Source organism: Schistocerca cancellata, chromosome 1, assembly GCF_023864275.1.
Source record: "Schistocerca cancellata isolate TAMUIC-IGC-003103 chromosome 1, iqSchCanc2.1, whole genome shotgun sequence".
Lineage (NCBI taxonomy): Eukaryota > Metazoa > Arthropoda > Insecta > Orthoptera > Acrididae > Schistocerca > Schistocerca cancellata.
The window spans coordinates 794,208,831-794,231,002 of record NC_064626.1 but is presented as its reverse complement, the minus strand read 5'-3'; the positions used below and the strand labels follow the sequence as shown (position 1 = coordinate 794,231,002).

General features: G+C 39.3%; 1 protein-coding gene across 3 annotated transcripts in view; it reads left to right on the top strand.

The window, feature by feature from the left end:
* LOC126187769 (centromere protein I-like) overlaps positions 1 to 22,172 on the top strand; it is a 351,829-nt gene that overhangs the window by 112,355 nt on the left and 217,302 nt on the right. For all 3 annotated transcript variants that reach the window (XM_049929046.1, XM_049929037.1, XM_049929054.1), the window contains exons 6-7: positions 5,764 to 5,953; positions 8,396 to 8,440. In XM_049929046.1, the coding sequence (XP_049785003.1) occupies positions 5,764 to 5,953; positions 8,396 to 8,440 (235 nt within the window). The remainder of the gene's footprint in view (positions 1 to 5,763; positions 5,954 to 8,395; positions 8,441 to 22,172) is intronic.

Genomic DNA, 22,172 nt, shown 5'->3' with positions numbered 1-22,172 from the left:
ATAATTTCTTTTATCTCATCATACATTTCTTCAATTTCTTCATCATCTGCAGAGCTAGTTGGCATATAAACTTGTACTAATGTAGTAGGCATGGGCTTCGTGTCTATCTTGGCCACAATAATGCGTTCGCTATGCTGTTTGTAGTAGCTTACCCGCACACCTATTCTTTTATTCATTATTAAACCTACTCCTGCATTACCCCTATTTGAATTTGTATTTATAACTCTGTATTTACCTGACCAGAAGTCTTGTTCCTCCTGCCACCGAACTTCACTAATTCCCACCATATCTAACTTTAAGCTATCCATTTCCCTTTTTAAATTTTCTAACCTACCTGCCCGATTAAGGGATCGTAGAATGTCAGTTTTCTTTCTCCTGATAACGACATCCTCTTGAGTAGTCCCCGCCCGGAGATCCGAACGGGGGACTATTTTACCTCCAGAATATTTTACCCAGGACGCCATCATCATTTAACCATACAGTAAAGCTGCATTCCCTCGGGAAAAATTCGGCTGTAGTTTCCCCATGCTTTCACCCGTTCGCAGTACCAGCACAGCAAGGCCATTTTGGTTAGTGTTACAAGGCCAGATCAGTCAATCATCTAGACTGTTGCCCCTGCAACTAATGAAAAGGCTGCTGCCCCTCTTCAGGAACCACACGTTTGTCTGGCTTCTCAACAGATACTCCTCCATTGTGGTTGTACCTACAGTACGACCATCTGTATCGCTGAGGCACGTAAGCCTCCCCACAAACGGCAAGGTCCATGGTTCATGGGGAAGATTGATAATATAATGTAAATGGATAGATCATCTTTATCTATCAATTTAAAGAATAAGTCCTTAGTCAGATGTAGGAAAAAGAAAAAGAAACAAAAAATACACATGTTCAAACATGCACATGGCCATTGCCTTTGCTTACCATAAGTCTGGTTGTAGTGTGGACAATCTTGGTTTTTTAGTGCTCTCCACATTTTTAAACATTATCTTCTGGCCATGCATCTCTCAGATGATCTCAGCACCTACACTGACGTCAGTGGGAAGACACAGCTACTGGTTGTATCACTACTTTTCACTTAATCATTTGACATCAAAGGGGCGGCAATGGGCTTACATTGTTTTTCTGTGTGTTTTAGGTCATTTTATCTCAATTATCCTTCTTAGTGATGGGCAAAAGAGTGTGTGTGTGTTTAATGTTAACCTGCAACAGGAAAGCAAATGTTTGAAGTTTTATAATGACTGCAACAATGAACATGTTTGGTGCACACTAACTACTGGAAAATTTTCGGTTACGCGTGTAGGAGGGGATGATATTAAAGACTGATGCTTCACGTAATTATATTTCTGAAGTGGTTGGTTTTGCAATGTGTTTGCCTGAGACATTTGTTCCAGTTGAGACAGCTTTTTCAATTAAGGGAAACATTTTGTCTTCAGAAGCAGGTAGACTATCAGTATCTACTGTTAAACATGTGCCGAATGTTAAAATTAATTCAGAATTTTCTTGTTGTGAATTTTATGGTATAATTAAAAATTAAAACAAGTGAACTATTTCTGAACAAATTCATGTCTAGTGAAAAATGCAATTGAATAAATAAAGCTTAATGTTTCAGTAACCTGTATGACTTTTAACTTAGTTATGTGTCCTGTGTTGCACCCAAAAAAATATGTTATATCATGGGTTGGACCTAAAAAATGTGGTAATACATTCTGGGTTGTACTCAAAAAAATATGGTAACATATGTTGGGTTGGATCCAAAATGTGGTGGTACGTCCTGGGTTGCACCTAAAATGTGGTAGTATGTCCTGGGTTGCACCCAAATAATATGGTAAGCCTACAGCCTTCACGTGTTGTTTTGAGGAAATATTTAAAAATTCTTTTTTGGTCTTTTTTACCATCTGTCCTGTCCCCTACCCCACTGGCTGTTCAGTGGGAGGGATCTTTGTATCAGTATTAAGTTGTATCAGTGGCTCATAAACACACTTTCTTCATCTGGTGCAAATATTGTCAACACTAATTTCATATTTTCAGTATGAATAATTTTTTATGCTAATTGTATAGCGAAAGACCGTATCTCATTACATGCAAAACAAATAATTCTCCACACTGTAATGTGTAAAGCAACATCTTGCAAGAAAGGGATTGTTAGGGATTGAGTTTATATGCTCAATCAACTTCTGTTTTTCCATTACATTGGCCACCTTGAAACTACTTTTACATGATTTCCTCATTTGTCTATGCACATATTAAACCGGTTAGACGAAGGTAACATTCCAATGTCAGGAATAACATCCTACCACTGAAACAAATATCAGGTACTCAAGGAGCCAAGCCAAATGCAAGTGCAAATTATAATTACTGGTATGATGATACCATCTTCTAGGATAGGGAAGGGGGGAAAGACAATGAGTTTTAAGACAGATTGGTGCACACACACTCAGTTTGAGAAAACAGATGAACAGGAGTCAGATTTTAGCATACAGCCTCCATTTAAACAATGTTTAACAGAAAGTAATCAGAAACTGCCAGTTCATCTTCGCCAAAGCCATTATAATCCCATTAGTATGCAGTATTAGTTATCTTTATTACATCAGAACATTCCAGGACTCAGAAATATAGTTGATGAATCAAGTGACCAATGGTATAGATATGTTAGACATTTCAGGATTTAAGCTAGCTTCCTACTTCTGCAGAGTAGATATGGATGGAGGAAGAGTTGTCACATTTATTAAAAACTACTATAAATTCAAGAACATTGACATTAATAAATTCTGTTTAGAACAGCATCTAGAAGCATGTGCAACAGAAGTAGAGTTCCATAACAGATCCTATGTAATAGTAATTATTTACCGAGCACCTGCAGGAAATTATAATCTATTCATAAATCATCTAGAAGCTCTTTTGGGTTATTTAATAGGAAGAAACAAAGAAATTTTGATTGCTGGTGACTTTAATACAGATTTTCTAATGCAATCTCCCAGTAAACATTTACTGCAGTTGGTAATGTTGTCTTTCAATCTAACTCGCACTGTAAACTTTCCAACTAGGATCACTAAATCCTCAAGGACAGCCATTGATAACATTTTTATAAACAAATCAAAGGAACAAAATCATATTATAAAACCTGTAATAAATGGACTATCAGATCATGACGTGCAGCTCCTTGTTTTAGATGTAAATTCTAAGCAGATTATCAAGACTGCTAAATCTGAGTACAGGAGAGTAGTCAGTCAACCAAAAATTGAGTGTCTTAGAAAACTGGTCAAATATACGAACTGGAAAGATGTTTATAGTGCTCATGACATGAATGAAAAATATAACACATTCATGAACAATGTCAGTACCATGTTTGAAAACAGTTTTCCTCTAAAAGTTACTCAAATTAAACAGAAGTCTACAATAAAGCCATGGATTACACAAGGAATAAAGATTACCTGTAAGACAAAAAGGAAAATGTATCTCTCGACCAAGAATACCTCCAATGCTGATGATTTAGCTAAATACAAAGAATACTGTAAAATATTAAATAAAGTAATTCAGACATCTAAACAAATGCTCTATGAGAAGAAGATAGCAATGTCAGGGAACAAAATAAAAACAATATGAGATACAGTGAAAGAGGAGACTGGTAGAACCAGAAAGGAACAGGAGCAAATAGCATTAAGGGTAGATGACACATTAGTAACCGATGGGCATAGTGTGGCAAATCTATTTAACAAGTACTTTATATCTGTTACTGATAGAATGGGATTGTCAGGATCAGACAAATATCTGAAACTAGCCTTTACAAATAGCTTCAGGTACATGAATATGTCACTCACTTCACCAAAAGAAATAACTTCCATAATAAAATCTTTAAAAACAAAGCATTCCAGTGGTTACAATGAAATATCAACAAAGTTAATTAAGGCATGTTCTTGTGAGTTTAGTACAATTCCAAGTTACTTGTGTAACCAGTCAATTATAACAGGGACATTTCCTGACTGGCTAAAATATGTAGATGTTAAGCCTCTGTTCAAGAAAGGGGATAAAGAGATACCATCAAAGTACAGACCAATTTCACTTTTGCCAGCATTCTCAAAAATTTTAGAAAAATTAATGTGCAGGCAGCTTTTCAACCATCTGACCACAAATAACATTTTATCAAGAACACAGTTTGGGTTTCTGAAGGGTTCTGATATCGAGAAGGCTATTTACACCTACAGTGAAAATGTACTTAATTCATTAAATAACATTACAAGCAGCAGGTATTTTCTGTGATTTGTCAAAGGCATTTGATTGTGTGAACCACAACATCCTTTTAAATAAATTAGAATTCTATGGTGTCACGGGCAGTGCTGCAAAATGGGTTCAAGTCATACCTCACTAACAGGTGTCAGTGCAAGGGACTAGTGAATTAAGTCATCAGTCATCATCAGAATGGGAAGAAATTACATGTGGTGTCCCACAAGGCTCCATCTTAGGGCCATTGCTTTTTCTTGTGTACATTAATTATCTCTCATCAGTTACACTGCCAGAAGCAGAGTTCATTTTGTTTGCAGATGACACAAGTATTGCAATAAATAGTATGTCGAGTGTAGTTCTAGAAAGATCTGCTGGTGATATTTTCATGGATATTAATAAATGGTTTAAAGCCAACTCATTGACATTAAACTTCGAAAAGACTCACTATATGCAATTCAGAACCGGTAAGAGGTTTCCACCCAGCATATGCATAAAGTATGAAGAAGAGCAGATAGAAGAGGTTGACAGTCTTAAATTCCTTGGGTTACAACTTGATAATAAACTCAGTTGGGAGGAGTACACCACAGAACTGCAGAAATGCGTTAGCAATTCTGTATTTGCAATTAGAGTGTTAGCAGACATAGGCAACTTAAAAATGAAAAAGCTTGCATACTTTGCCTACTTTCATTCCATAATGTCATATGGTATAATATTTTGGGGTAACTCTTCAAGTCAAACAAAAGTTTTCAGAGTCTAAAGCATGTAATACATATTATTTGTGGAGTAAATTCACAGACGTCCTGTAGAAACCTCTTCAAAGAACTGGGTATACTAACTACTGCCTCTCAGTATATTTACTCTTTCATGAAATTTGTCCTAAATATCTCTTTTTTCCAACAAACAGCCCAGTTCATACATACAATACCAGGAACAAAAATGATCTACACAAGGACTTAAAAGCACTTAGTTTAGTTCAAAACGGGGTCCACTACTCAGGAACACTCATCTTCAATAATTTGCCAGCAAACACAAAAAATTTAGCTACAAATAAAAATTAGTTTAAAAGGAGCCTGAAAGACTTACTAGTGGCCAACTCCTCCTACTCCATTGACAAATTGTTTAATAGAAACAAATTATGTATTGTATATACTCATACAAGTAGTATTGTTATTTCAGCTTAAAAAATGATGTATTGTATATACTCATACTATTAGTATTGTTATTTCAGCTTAAAAAAAAAAAGTTGACATGTTCCACACCCACGAGGATCTCTTCAGCATGGATCTATGGAACAAAAAACTAATCTAATCTCCCTTCTCTCTCTTCAATCCTCCACCTTCACTCCATCCCCTTGCCCATTTTTCCATCACCCATCTCACCTCTCTCCTACCTTAAACAACCTGTCTCTGTCCTTCACGCTTCTTGCGCTTCCTTTCCCCCCTCACACCTCCACCTCTGCTGCTATCTCCCCCCCCCCCCCCCCCACCCTCTGTGTATGTTATTGTATTTGTGTCTGTCTGCCTAATTCAGTGTCGTTGTTTACAGCTTATTTAAGTCTTTTCGTCCAGAACTTGTACCAGAACGTGTTTCAACTGTACATACCCATACAGCCTTTGGAAGAATACCTGCTAAGCTGTCAGAGGCTGTAAATAAGCGTATTAGTATACACAGAGCAGGTGTTGCAGACCCAAGGAAAGAAGTTAATCATCAGACAGATGCAGAACATGTCACACTGGTATCTTTGGCTTTTAATATCAGTTTTTAGAATTATTTGACCATCAGTTTTACTAGTAGTATTAGGAATAATAATAATAATAATAATAATAATAATAATGTTTTGTTCAGCGTCAAATGGTTTTTTGCGTATACCCAAAAGTGGCAAATGGTACAATTTTTAGATATGTTGCAAATTCATTTTTCTGACTGTGCAATGAATTTAGGATTACTTTTCTCTTTACATAAATAATACTTCCCTGATTGTTAAATATTGGAAGTGTGTTATATATTTTTTGTTATAAACACAATGTAAGAGGGAGAATTTCTATTTAATATTCCACAGAAAATATAAAAGAAATAAAAAGAGGGTGAAACGTTACGTTAGTATTGTGCAATTTATCTTCTATTTACATGACCCCTTTTTTTGCATTAAATAATAATATTCTTCAGTGATGTAAAAAAGAATTACTGATAAGTAGTTTTTTGTGGTAATTTTTTTCCTAAGTTGGGACCACAAATTACTGTGGCCAGTCACAATGTATTATTATTTCCACAGCATGTTTTGAGGGATTACATCTCTGTTATCAAGTGGAGTTTCATTTATACACAACTTTTAGGTAACCTCTGTTACTGTTATTCAGTAGTCACAGGCTCCATTTCTAGTCGTGTTGCAGTGTATACAAAGTGAATTCAGTGCTGGCATGAACAGAAATGGAGCCTATGACCTCTGAAAGGTGGTACCACGGATTACTCCAAAAGTCATGCATGCTTGCCTTATTAATTGACATAAATCAAACTGGTGATGGTGTGACCTTCCAAAACACATATTCAAAATAGTAATAAGTTTTGACTGTTTGCAGTAATTTGTAGTTGCAATTGATAAGTCATTGCCAACATTAAACTAAAATATTCACATTGAAAATTGCAACTTCAAAATTGGAAGACTAAAGAGCACTGAGCAATGCATTTGATAATCTAATTCCTCCAGGCAATGAACTCTTTCCACACAGTGTTATGTTGGTCTAGATCATACTGTATGAGTGGCTGCAGTGTTCTAACCAACAGAATTATTTTTAAATTCCTCACATTCCTCCTTAAGTACAAATACTGGTTTTAGGGAATGAACTGTGGTAAGACTCCTTAGGTTGAGTCCAACAGAGTATTTTTACTGCTGTTTCTGCTGCAGGATCAGTAACCTGTGTAAGTTACCTTGAACTCCATAGTTCTATTCCCTAATTAATACTTCTGAATAATTTGAAGGGTGACACATGGCCTTTCATGGAACAGAGTCTTTACAGCACCTAGCTAACGTATTTATTGCAAATATACTCTTCGATTAGGGTTTTTTTTTTTTTTCCCAATGAATTTTTATGAATGTCCCATTTAGGGGTATTAGAAAAAAATTACACTATACAAAAATTAAGTGATATGGAAGTATAGCCCCAAACAACAAACTTTGAAGGATTGTAGAGGCTGTCATGAGCCACAAATTGAGGATAGCAACCCGTGTCCAGAAATGTCATCCAACGCTGCCACAGTGTGTCAAAGTTATAGGAGCTGGTGCATACCCTTTGGTGCATACCCTCCCGTCCCCCCTCCCCCCGTCCCCCCTCCTCTCCTCGCAGAAACATACGTGAAATGATTTTTTAATGTTAATAAAACATGAAATATGGCAAAAACTTGTTTGGTATTTATTACTGTCTGTGGAACAAAGTGGTTATGTATTTGTGTTATGCGTTTTAAAGTTTCTACATTTTGGCCCATGGACTATGTCAGTGACACATTTCATGTCTTATTATAAAACCATTTCATATAAGTTTCTGTGAAGGGTAAAAAGAAAAAGAAAAACATCTGTAGTAAGTTTACCAAATTTTGAATGAAAAACTTTTGTTTACCTTTGTGCACAAAACTAACTGCAAAATTACTCTAAAATGAAGCCCCAGCAGGAAAACAAGGGGGGATCTCGTCTCCTATCAGATACAGATCCAAGCCAATGAGGTGCATTCTGCTGGATGCCAGAACACTACAGGATACAGGCAAATGATGAAGCAGTGAAGGTGTAGGGAAAATACAATGATGCTCTCTCTCTCTCTCTCTCTCTCTCTCTCTCTCTCTCTCTCTCTCTCTTCCCCCCCCCCCCCCCTCCCACACCACCCTTCACCGACCCCCCCAATCCCTCTCTCTTTCACATCCCTTCCCAACACACTCCTTGTATTGCACTACTTTGCACCTGTAAAAGAGGTCTGTATGTTCTTGTTTCCTTACATGTAGCTAGAACAGTTGGATTTAATATTTTCTTGATTTTTGTTACAAATACACAATTTACAGAATGCTATGCCTCTCGCCCTCCCCTTTTTTCTGGTAGCTTTGTTGATACGTGATGTGACTGGATTAAATATTATGAATGCCTATTTAATAATTTGCTTCCATATTAAATATTTCCTGTGCTTTCTATTTTCAGGATGATGACAGTTCTGACAGTGAATCCAGTTATCCTATTCAAAAGGTGAGAGACTTTTAGAGGTGTATTAAGAAGTACTACAACTGTGTTCAGCAATTCTGCTAACATTTAAAATGCAGCGGTCTTATATTATAGTTGTTATATTTCTTGTTATTCTTATCATCATCATCATCATCATCATCATCATCATCATCATAATAATAATTTTTTTCATTGTTCTGAGAAGCACTCAAGTATAAATCAGTGTCACATAAATGAGGAGATTACTCTGAGCTGATAAATATTGAACTATGACTTGCATGTGGCAGACCAGTTATATGATAACTTTTTAGAATAATATTGGCTCGAATAGATTCATACTTTCAAACACTTTAACAACTGGACACAAAAGTTCAGAAATATCTGAGTCCATTAATTTCTTTGTTAAAGATAACACGAAGTTTATATAAAAGTCATGATTCTTTCCATAATAACAATTACAGAGAACAAGATGGAAAACTCTGTATGTAACTCACCTGTTAGTGAGTCAGTTTTGATTAATAATTAAACATTTTACATTAACATTTATATTGCTCCTAGACTGATTCCCATTTCCATTCCCTATACATTTTTGCAAGTGTGAAATTCTTGATAACCACCACAGTATAGTGATGGGCAGAGCCTAAAAAGTTCTATCTAATTTGTACTATTAAACACACACACACACACACACACACACACACACACACACACACACACACACACACACACACACACCTGGGGGGGCAACTCTTTGCAATCCAAACCATACAAACTGACGTATCGATTTGGTGTCAGTTTGAATAAATCCACAACACACATACCAAGCCATCTGTCATCAAATCTAAATACTATTTCAGTTCACCACGAAACTAACATTTGTCCCCTTCTCTCTCCTCTCCCAGTCTCATATTCTGAGTACACTCTTGAATCACTGTTACGTAATAACACTCAGCTTGGTGGTGTCTGATTTTGACACTGCTTGTGAAACCAGTTTTCTTCTATGCGGCAGAGAGGGTAATGTGACATTCTTTGTTATTAGGTAGGGATCTAATACCATTGTTTAAATCTCATTCCTCTCTCTGGGATGCACGAAATTAGGCCACATTATCATGTTGATTGAAACCCTTCTGTTAGATAGGGACTTTTAACCTCGTGAGGTTAGTGAGGAAGCTCAGTGACGATGACAAAGACAAGCGTTTTGAGTTTTGTTCATAGTTGCAACAATTGAATGAAGATGAGGATGGCATTTTTGATCACTTAATTTTTAGTGATGAAGCCACTTTTCACACTAATGGGAAAGTGAACAGGCATAATTTTTGAATCTGGGTTACAAAGCACCCACACGAATGCATGGAATTTAAGCGTGATTCCCCAAAGGTAATGTTTTTTGTGCCTTGTCACGTTGAAAACTGTATGGGCCATTCTTCTTTGCTGAGAGCACTGTCACTGAATGTCCCTACTTGGACATGTTGCAGCAATGGCTGATGCTTCAAATGCAATCAGACTGTCTGTTCATCTTTCAGCAGGATGGGGCTCCACCCAATTTTCATCATGTAGTTTGTGAGTATCTGGACATGGAGCTGCCGCGTCAATGGATCAGCTGTACTGCAAAAGGGGACAGCTGTTTCATGATGAAATGGCCTCCCCGATCACCAGATCTCACTCCGCGTGAAATTTTTTTTTGTGGGGCACATTAAAGATCTGTTGTATGTACCACCTCTACTACGTGATGTAGTAGACCTCCGGGAGAGAATACAGGTAGTGACTGCTAAGTCGAGAATGCCATGTTGGGACGGGTATGGCAAGAATTCAGTTACCATATTGACGTCTGCCGGGTCATTCATGGTTCACATATCGAACGTTTGAAGAAAAAAAAAAAAAAAAAAAAAAGCTTTCAGAATTTCTCTTCAAAATGCAGTATTTATGATATCTGTACAATGTTTAATTCTTGTGCAATAAATAGTTGAAAGTGTTCCCGGACTTTTTGTACACCCTGTATATGTAAATAACTATTTTAAATGCATTATCCTTCAAGTTTACCGATATTATGTAAAGGTTTTCTCTTTGTGACCTGTGGATTAATATTGGTAATCTACTCATCTGACCGAGTATAGCTTGTAACGCCCCATTCCACAGCTTTTTATATTGGTATGACTACCAACCAGATGTTCACCAGGACAAACGGCCACTAAAATACAGTACTATTCAGTAGGTTCCTACATTTCTCCACCCAAAAACACCAGACCAAGATATTTTATGCGAGATCAATGTAGAACTGCCGGTGCATCTGTTTAAGCCACATCACTCAGATTCAAAACAATGGACAATGATAGGTTCTAACACCAATCCTGAAAATTGTGACCTGTGCTTCCTTCCAGATAGTGGCACTAGTCATCTCAAAGTCAGCCGAGTGTCTAAAGAAAATGAGGATTGCCTCTGAACAAAGGCAACAGGCATCATCAATCATAACATGCAGCTAGCCGCACAAGTGCATTCAATAAGTGCACAGGGGCTTCTTTCCAAAACTGACACATTTTTCTGTGGCGCACTACTACACACTCAATACCGAAGACCATGCTCTGCTTGTGTGTATATATTTTCGGACAAAAGAAAGTTCTAAGCCAAGTAATCTGTGTTCAACTGATGAACTACAATGAGGCCCCTATGGCACGAAAATTGGAAATCAGCTCATTGAGCAGGTTTACACCACTGTGATGTTCTCATTACATAACTGTGGTGCAACAAGAAGAGCAATGTTGCAAAAAGATAATGAGCACTGATATGGTAACTAAGACTAAGATAAAGTCTCACTAAAAGTGAAGTTCAAGCTGTGTAGTAAGTACTCAGTACAACCAACCTGTGTGTGAAAGCTTTACCATTATCATGCTGTAGCTGCTATTGGTGCTCAGGGTGGAAAGACAGCAATGTGATGATGAAATGCGATGAAAGTATGTGATCTCTCTCTTGGCACTTATCAAAAGTGAGAGATCACTTCCCATATTCACTCCTGGAGCTCTGATACATCACGTGGTAGAGGCGGTACATACACCAGATCTTTAATGTGTTCCCACAAAAAATACTCGCACGGAGTGAGATTTGGTGATCAAGGAAGCCATTTCATGAAACAGCTGTCCCCTTTTGTAGCACCGCCGATCCATCGAGGTGGCAGCTCCGTGTCCAGGTCATAATGAAAATGGGGTGGAGCCCCATCCTGCTGAAAGATGAACAGAGAGTCTGATTGCATTTGAGGCATCAGCCATTGATCTAACATGTCCAAGTAGGAATATCCAGTGACAGTGCTCTTGGTGAAGAGTCTTCGACGTGACGAGGCACGAAAACATTACCTTTGGGGAATCACGCTTGAATTCAATGCATTCGTGTGGATGCTTTGTACCCCAGGTTCGACAATTATGTCTGTTCACTTTCCCATTAGTGTGAAAAGTGGCTTCGTCATTAAAAATTAAGTGATCAAAAATGCCATCCTCATCTTCATTCAATTATTGCAACTACGAAGAAAACTCAAAACACTTGTCTTTGTTGTCATCATTGAGTTTCTGCACTAGCTCCAATTTGGATGGTTTCATAGATAGCTTCTGTTCCAGGACTTTCCACACTGTCATTGGAGTCATTTCGAGTTCACTGGATGCACAATGCACCGATTTCTTTAGGCTCCTTATGAATGTATCTCGTACGCGTTCCACATTCACTTCACTCACACTGGGACGTCCGCTTCTCTTGGCCGGGCACAAGCAACGCATTGTAACGAATTTGTTGTGCCAGTGACAAATGGCCTTCCTTGTTGGTGGCTTCTTACCATACTTTGTTCTAAACATCCGTTGAAGAGCTGTAGCACTCTTGTTTTTGTCGAACTCCAACACACAGAGAGCTCATTCCACACCTAAACTTGCCATGTTTGCGACTAGTGCTGACTATCAGCAAAATACCAGCTACGCTGAGGCAGTATACATGAAAAAAAAACTTTCAGTGTTTCTCCTCAAAATATGTATGATATCTGTACAATGTTTGGTTCTTGTGCAATAAATAATTGTAAGTGTTCCCGGACTTTATGTACGCCCTGTATAATCCTAATTCAGTTTACCTTTGTATGAAATAGAGTAGCTTCAAAATTTTAGATTCTAATAGGAGGGTTGGAACTTCCATAGTGGCAACTATTTATTTACAGCTTGTACAAAATAGATACGTGGTTGTGGTTGTGTTCCAAAAATGAACAGCATAGAGACAGAAGTGATGACACATTCTGCAGGGCCTTACCATCCTTTTGCAGGACAATGCTCAAGCACATACAGTGCAAGTTGTTACTGATTTGTTTGACTGATGGGATTGCTAAGTGCTATACCACCTACTGCACTCCCCTGACTTAAGACTTCGTGAGTTCAAATTAATTTCTAAACTGAAGGAATTGAATTGAATTTTATTTTATTTGATCCTGTAAGGTTACATTGTGTGCAGTATATGTACGTGTAATATAGGACATGTCAAAGTATTAACATTCTGTATCACTTATTTTTCTACACCTTTAGCTTACATTTTTACATCACTGATAATGAGTAACAATATATACAGATTTAATGGCATAAGTATTCTGCAACACTGTAAAACTCTTTTTCAATGAGATAGTCTTTAAGTTTCTTTGGAAAGTCATTGTGAAGTACACTATCTTGCAGTTTTTTTGGCAGACTTCTTAGTAGTCTGATACCAGAGTACTGGGGTCCTTTTTTTAGCATTGCCAGTCGGTGGGGTATGCTCCGTACTTCATTCTTCCTTCTTGTATTGTGGGTGTGTACACTAGCATTTGTAATCCAGTTCTCACTACCTTTTGTGATGTACATTATTGTTTTGTATATATACAATGATGAAAAAGTTAAGATACCTAAATTCTTGAAACAGTTTCTGCACATTTCAGAGGTATTTCTTCTTAAAATGGTCCTAATTGCTTGTTTTTTTGTAATGTGAACACTCGTTTTGTCTCTTGTTTGTTTGAGTTTCCCCACACAGTCACTCCATACTGTAAGTATGGTTCGAAAAGTCCATGATACACTGTACACAGAAGGTTCTTGTCTGAATACTGTGATAGCTGCATCATTAAAAATATGACAGAGCTCAGTTTCTTACAGACATTATTAATATGTTTTTTCCATTTCAGTTCATTATCCACAAGAATACCTAAGAATCTAGTAGATTCTACTTCTTCCAGCCTTGTTCCATCAACCTCTAAATCCTTGTCTACAGCCTTTTCCTTGTTTTTAAACACTGCATACATAGTCTTGTTTAGATTTATAACCAGTTCATTTTCCAACAGCCATTGAGCTGTGACATTTGCAGATATGTATGCTCTTCTCTCAAGCTGTTCCATATTTTGGTCACTATTTAGTATTGTCATGTCATCAGCATACAATATTTTCTTTTCTTCCTCCTCAAAACCTATATCATTAACAAACACATTAAATAACAATGGCCCCATTATCGAACCCTGCGGCACTCCATATTTGATGGATTTGGTTTCTGATTGGTACAAGTTTCCTAATGATACATATTGCTTGCGGTTGCACAAGTATGATTTTATCCATTCACCTGGTTGCCTCGAATGCCATAGTTGCTTAATTTTTGTATCAGCATTTCATGGTCAATGGTGTCAAATGCCTTTGACAGATCCAAAAACATTGCAGAGACAACCTTTTTCTCATCTAAGGACTGTAAAATGTATTCTGTTAGACTGACAATTGCTGATTCTGTAGATTTACCCTTTCTGAAACCATGTTGTGAGGGTATGAGAATGTTATGTTTGTCCAAATAGTTAACTAATCTGGTATACATAAGCATTTCTAGGATTTTTGAGAAACCTGATATCAGTGAAACTGGTCTGTAGTTGTTGGGATCATCCTTACACCCTTTCTTGTACACTGGCACTACTTTCATTATCTTCAGTTTTTCTGGAAAAATTGCATCTCTGAAAGAACAGTTTGCTATGTTCAGCAGTGGTGTTATTAGCTCCTCACATACTAGCTTTGTTACATGATTTCATATTTCATCATCACCAGCTGATTTCTTGGACTTCAGTTTCTGCATAGTTTTCCGCAATTCATCTTCCGTGACTGGTCTTAAGAACATAGTACTGCATGATCTTTTTGGTACCTTAATACCCTTCTGTTTTTTACTATTTCTTTCCAATTTTAAGTTTTCTACTACACTGATATAGTTATTATTCAGTATGTTTGCTATTTCCATACCATCTGTGACCACTGTGTTGTCTATTTTAATTGACCGTGAAACACTTCACGGCATTCGCTTCAGAACTGCTACAAATTCATCGAGCAATAGACTGTGTCACTCGAACTGTCTACACAACTGGCACTGCTAAGAGTATCCTATGACATCACTGGCAATGGGTTATACACAATGCTGGTGACTGCTTTGAAGGTCAGTAAAACTTTGAAACACGTATCTGTTTTGTACAAGCTGTAAATAAATAGTTGCCACCGTTAAGGTTCCAATCCTCGTATTTTACTTTTTCTGTCACTTTCCCATTATCTTTCATTGATTGTGCGTATCATTGCTAATTTTATCTGTTTTTGGACGTTTCTAAGTTTCCCACAAAATTTATACTATATTGTAAGTTGTAAACTACACTTCTGCTCCCCACAAATTTTGTCAGTGCCAGTGTTCTTGTTCAGACATTAATGGCCTCCTAAGTTTAGTGTTAAATAGTGGGAGCTCCAGGTTGGAATATCAGCAGTATCAGGAAAAGGGTATATGAATACTCAGTGTAAAGATGTTCTATTGCGTTGCAGAAAGGCACAACGAAAAGGATGTTACGCATAATAGCTTTGGGCCAAAGCCTTCTTCGGCAAAGAAAACACACACACACACACACACACACACACACACACATATTCACATAAGCAAGTATATCTCATGCACACATTACCTCTACCTCTGGGAGCTCCGACTGGTATGCGACAGTCATGTGAATAGCAATCTGGAGTTGGGTGGGGAAGGGGGAGAGATAGCAGGGCATGGATGGGGGTAAAGAAGAGTGTTGTCTGGCAGGGTGCGCAGGGACTAGAGACTGCCAGGTGCAGCATTGGAAGGTGGAGGAGGAAGACCAGAAAAGGAGACGAGCAGAGAAGGGGAAATAACAGGCAGGTATGCTGGCAGAAGGTGCCACATAAAGAGGGTGAGGGAATATGAAAAGGGAGGAGGTTATAGCACGAGGGAGCGGAAACTGTTGGGGGGAGGGTGAATGGACAGTAAGTTACCATAGGTTGAAGCTGGAGTAATTTTGGGAGTGGGGAATGTGTTGTAAGAATTACTCCCATCTGTGCAGTTGATAAAAGATAGTGGTGGAGAGGAGGAACCAGATGGCCCAGGTTGTGGAGAAACCATTGAAATCAAGCATGCTGTGTTTCAGCTGCCTGTTGTGGCACAGGGTGGTCTATTTTGGTCTTGACCACAGTTTGGCAATGGCCGTTCGTCCTGGTGGACAGCTGGTTAGTAGTCATACCAACATAAAAAGCTGAGGAGGATTCCTGTGGCAAGGGGCTGCGAATGGGAGTGGTATAAAAGTGGACTAGTATGTTGTGGAGGTGGAGTGTGCAATGAAACACCACTTTTGGGAAGGATCTAGTGTAGTATCTCGGTAATTTCAGGGCATGATAAATGGTCAAAACCCTGACAAAGGATACAGTTCAGTTGTTTCAGTCTGGGGTGGTACTGTGTGATGAAGGGCTTTTGTAGCTGACTCTTGGTGCTTATGGGATGGTGAGGGTGTATGGCAAAATGGCACATGCAATCTGTTTGCAAACTCGTTGGTGAAGTAGTAGCTTAAAGCAATCAGTAATTTTTTTCTTTGCTTATGATGCACACTACTTTCTTGTATATTGTTGCTTCACTCCTTAAAGGAAAATTATAGTTTACGTTGTGCAACAGACAATGGAATTAAGAAGAGAAAAAGTGAGGTTACTTTAAAGTTGTTATATGATCCAGCTATAACATGAACTAATTTTGTCACATGACTAGGTATGATCACACTCCAATTCCATGTAGTGCACTTGTTACCTTGTAGTCTGAGTGTGAGAAATGTACCATTGTGGGAAGCTGTTGCAAGTTGCTGCCAATGTCATTAGTCTTACTGACAATGAGAAAGGTGTCGTATATTGGCAATAGGAAAGGCAACTGAAGTTGCAAACAAATGTTGACATGCAAAAGTGAGGTATATCAGTGGCATGCAAATTACAGGAGGGAGGACATGACGCAAAATGGAGCAGGATTAAAGTATCTACTCGAAAACAGAATAAGTAAAATGTATGCAATTAAAATTTAATTTTTGATGTAGGTAAATGAGTTACTGGACAGCAACTTCTGTGAAATGATAAACAGTACAAGAAAATGCAACCATTGCAACAATTCAGTTTTTGCAACTCAGAACTGGACTTCCAGTTTAGCAAAGAAACTGTAAGATAAGCTATTCCATCTAACATGTGTATTATTTCCTGTATCTTCGTGTGTAACGTCCTGTGTCACATGAACTTGTTTCGTCCACCAACCCTTCCCCAACCGCCATGCCTTCTCTCTATTCCAGGTCACACATACTAACTTCTCCTAAGTAATCACTTCTGCTGTCCCCCTTCTTCACACTTATCCACCAACAAGTGTCATTACAATCTTTTTATTTATTTTTTCTTTGCTCTCATTGTGTCTTCGTGCCAGTTTATGTTGGTTTTCACCTTTCACTTTTGGCCTAATCCTTCAGCTTTCATCTTGGTTTCCCCAACTCCATCCATTTCATCCTTTTAGTGATTTTTCCCACATGTTTGAGTGTGTTTCTGCGAATTTTTTCAGACATATTTCTCTGTTATTTACATATTTTGAAGTGCGTTTATCCTCCTCTATTGATCCTTTCTCCTTCCATCTGTGTCAAAACAGAAAATTTTTCTTATCCCTAGCCAGAACCCAGTCCTACATACTGTTCCTGCATTGTTGCTTGGCTCATGGAATCACCCGCTGATGGCCATACCATCAAATTACCCTTCTCCGGCTGCCACCCTTCCTCCCACAATGACCTCCATCTATTCAGATTCCACCAATCCTTAGCCCTTACCAACATAGTCCTGCAAAACCATATCAATTAGGTCCAAACCTCCTTGCAATACTTAGTCTCCATCCATAAAATTCTCCTGCTATGTAATCCAAAGTTCCTGGGTCCCATATTACACATTGAAACCCTTGCCTTCCAGGAACTAGAGCAGCATGCACAATGCCACCTTGAAAAACTCTCCACCCTGTTCACTTCCTACTCCCGCCGTGGACTCCCACTATCCATTGCCTCTACAACAACCTCCAAACCTCCCGCACATCCCCTCCTATCTGACAAATCCTGCCTCGCAGACCTACTCCATTTACCTCATCCTCAAAAACTCCCTCCCACAACCATACAGAATCCAGAAACTAAACAGATCCAAGGCACAGTCATGAAGCTTTCCTCCAAAAGCCTTAGCCCCACAGAAGTATTGGTCCTTTCTAAAGGCCTCTCCTTTCGCCCCTCTCCCAAATTCAGTCATGCAGAACTTATTAAAGACCTTCTCTCCTTTCCCGGTACCTACAGTGGAAACACATTTTCACTATCAACCCTACCAATCAGACTCAAACCAAGACCAATGTTGAACAGTCTCGCACTTAGTTCAGTCTACCAACCAGACTTGATCCACCCCTGCTGCCCTCAAATCACCCCTCGCTAATGTTCCAGAATTTCTCAACCTCGAACCCCTTCTTCCTCTCCCCCTCCCCTCCCCTTTCCGCCTTCCCCCTTCCCCCCCTCCCCCGCCCCTGTTCCCATTCCAGTGCTCTGTTCCACCAGCATGCCCACAGTCTCTTTACCTCCCTCCTTTCCACTAATGCCCTCCGTCTGACCTCCTGACTGCACCTAGGTGGCCTACAGTCTCTCCACCTCACCCCCTATGCTCCCACAAGCAGCACTTTACTGTCCCCCACCCTTTCTCTGCTATCCTTCCCCATCTCCACCCAGCCTCCACCTTACCACCACCGCCTGCTTGCATCTCCCATCGTGTGCAGCTGCTCGCAATGTTGCATTTGCATGTGCGCTTGTAATATTGTTACAGATCATGCAGTTACTTTGCTTTTAGTGTTGTGACATCAGATTTTAATGTTGTGATATTAGAAGACTAAACAAAAAAGTGTATGATGACTACTAGAGGAGAGAGATTTTGATGGACAAGGAAACTCAAAATATAACGAAAACGGTTGATGTTGATTTGGGTGAAGTGTATGCATTATCACTGGCAACTGAAACAGTAGATGATGAATCAGTGGTTGCAGCTGCGGAAAATAAATACATCACTGGGGTTTTACAGATAGTGCCAGTGGAGTGTCGTGAGCAGCCAAGGTACACCCTGGTTATGTTCATGAACTACATAGTCACTTCATTCAGAATAACTTGCAGACATGTAGCATGTGACAGTGCTCCAGTAGTGAAAGTACTAGATTGTACGCTATTACTACTTCCCCTCCCTGCTTCTCAGGTGTAAGCACAATGGTGTTGCCACTCTGGCCAAGTAATCAGTTTGCTTTGCAGGGTAGTATTAGTTTCTGTTCTTTTAAACATTGCACCAACCACAGTGCAGACCCACCACGAGTGTTGTCGTCGGGCACAAGATGAGGTAGTTGCTGTTCATGAACATCTGTAAATCACCCTGACTGCCTTTAAGTGACTGGCTACTGTTGCAGATGGGTGTGTTGGGCAAGTTACCAAGTGCCGTGCACCAGAAATATCAAAAACATCTCGACTACTATCCCCTCACACTGATACTGTTTAAAAAACACAAACCATTAATAGTCATCAGCTTGACGGTATTGACGAATTGGTGGTAGGTAAAGTGTTCCTATACAGGGGAGACAAGGATCAGGGAGAGCTCAAGGTACTATACCCATACCTCATACCAGAAATATTGTGATTCTGTCTCCCTCTGAAACAGCACATTTCACCCTTTCAGAGGCCCTTCTGTATTGTGTGTCAGGGGGGACTTGTGCAAAAGGGTATGACTGTTTTGACCACTTGCAGTTTGACAGTACAGCGAGTAGTGGTATCCATTAGGATAACTTCAGCATGGGGTGGGAATGATCACCATGTGCCCCAAACATGTTGAAGGCTTTTCCAGCAGCAATCATCTGGAGAGTGTGGCATATGTTGGAACAAACAGTGTCTCTCACCCGAGGTCCAAAGTTGTACTTGGATCAATCCAATGACTGGGAGGGATGATAGAAAAGATCAGCAATTTCAACAGTACTCACAATTTTTAGCTTTTTCCCTGTATCTGAATGTGGTCTACTGGTCCTGACTTAAATAGAAGGCTTGAACCAAAGACTTAAAAGGTTCTGTGAAACACCTGTCTGTGACTTCCTAGCAACTTGTAGGACTGAGATGGGACTTCCAAAGTTCCCTCTTTGAACTCCCAGCAGAATGGATGTACCTCTGGTGGGCATCAACACCAAAACTAACAAGAGGACGCATGTCACCAGTCCTCCTCGTACACTTGGCTGCTAGGCAGAATTTGTTTTTAATAGTTGAAAGGAAAGGAGGCAACTTTGAGAAAGTTTCACCTTTCTACATTCAAAAAGGTTTAAGAACATTACTGGCACTTCAAAATCTGTCAGGCGGATGTGAAATGGGACACTGTTGGTTGAAACTTCTAGTTGCCAACAAGCAACAAACCTCCAGGAACCTAAATGTCTCGGGGGGAAATGTGCAATCAAATAGAGCTCCACAACACCTTGAGCTGCAGCAAACGTGTTGTCTCATGCGCAGATATTGTGGATATTCCCAACGAAGAAATGAAAGATGAATGGGCACAAGAAGGTACCATTGACATGTAAAATATAATCAAAAGGGCAGATAGCGATCTGGTCAAATCAGACTTCTTTATCCTTACTTTCAGTTGCAGAAAACTTCGAGAGCATATCAAGGCAGATTTCCATCACTTGACTGTGCAGCCTTATGTCCCCAACCCAGTGCATTCTTTTAAATGCCAGCACTTTTTAATACCACTCTAGCACATAAGGGCAGATTCACTTGTGGCAAACGTGGTACGGCCACCCATGGTGGCCATTATTGTAGAGAAGCTCCACCAATGGAGGTTTCATGGCCATTTTCTCCTCTTCATACAGTCCTTCTTATCTGAGCACTTTTTTAGGTATCGAGTTGGTGATGTTTGTCGAATTGTTTTGAGCAGGAAAATGATAGGTTGTTCCTTAGGGAGCAGTATAACATCTACAGTAAGGATTCTGGTCCTTATTTATGAATGATTTTTCAGTTTTCTGTTCCTCCTCCAGTAATGCAATGGCGACTTCTTAGTTGTAACTTACTGTGAAGATGTTAGGGGAATATGTTGCAAATATAAGTCTTCAATTTGTGTGTGTGTGTTTCTGGGCCTCGTTTTTGATTCCAGGTTGTCATTGTCCTGAAGGCACTATCATAAAGTCCCTTAACTACAGGTCTCGGGGAGTGGACAGGGTTTATCTGCTCCAGTTTTATAGGGCTTTTGTGAGATAGCGGCTAGACTATGGCTGTACAGTATACGAATCAGCGAGACTTTCTTACCTGGAGATCATCGATGCCATCCAGCATGAGGGGATCAGGATGGTCACGGGTGCTTGTAGGACGAGCCCTGTACCCAGTATCTGTGCTGACAATGGGGAACCAACACTCACCATCTGACGGCAACTCCTCATAGTAGGTCAACAATATAATGTGCTTGCTGCTCACAGTTCAACAGCGTTCCATACCATTGCTCATCCGGTACGAAACACCTTTTTTCCAGTCGTCCACGGCAACAAGGCTGTTTCAGATCTGCATGAAGCATGTGCAGAACCACTTGGTGTGGGGGAAACTACAACCCCAAATCCAAGGTTTCAGTGAACTGCAGCCCCGATTACTACTGAGGCCCATAGTAATTTTTTGATTTAGTGCACTTCAGGAATTGCTGCACTTGCACATCTATTTTTAATACATTATTTTATGGCATTTTTAATTGAGCACCACAACTATATAGCTGTATTCACAGATGAATCTAACCAAGAGGACTCCATTGGCAGTCCTGTTGTTTTTATTCTAGGACTGACTAGGGATGCGACTTCAAGATCTTTGGATCCATAGACCAGCACTTTACCACTGAATCACAGTAACAGGCTTTAATACATTGGGTAGAACTGAAGACACAATTAGTTACAAAATTGTCATTGGAGGAAGTCTTCTGGATGTAACTCAGCAGTGGTGCAAAGCCGCAGTATGTTGCTTACTGCTTGGCAACTTGTTAATTCCTCCTTTCATTGCACACCACCACTTCTTTCACTCAGGAGCCTGTAACACACACACAAGTACCATTATTCTACCAAACCCAAATGCTAAAGTATTGTATCAAGCCACAGGTGATTATACTCTACTGTTACGTCGGAAGTGCTGGCCTTTGTGACCTGCGTATCATGCACAATTTTTGATCCTGTATCAGTATGTCCTCTTTGCTCACACTGAGCTATGCAAAGTGAGATTGTGAAAAACCATCGAAGGTGAATCATAACAGCAAATGTCAGAGTGCCCCATAATAATCAAGTTACTATCACTGTCATTTTTTATTCTAATGACATCTTATCCTTTCGTCAAGCTACAAGTATTCTTTAATACTGAATGCTCAATGGACATATGAAGATAATCACACATACTATTGTT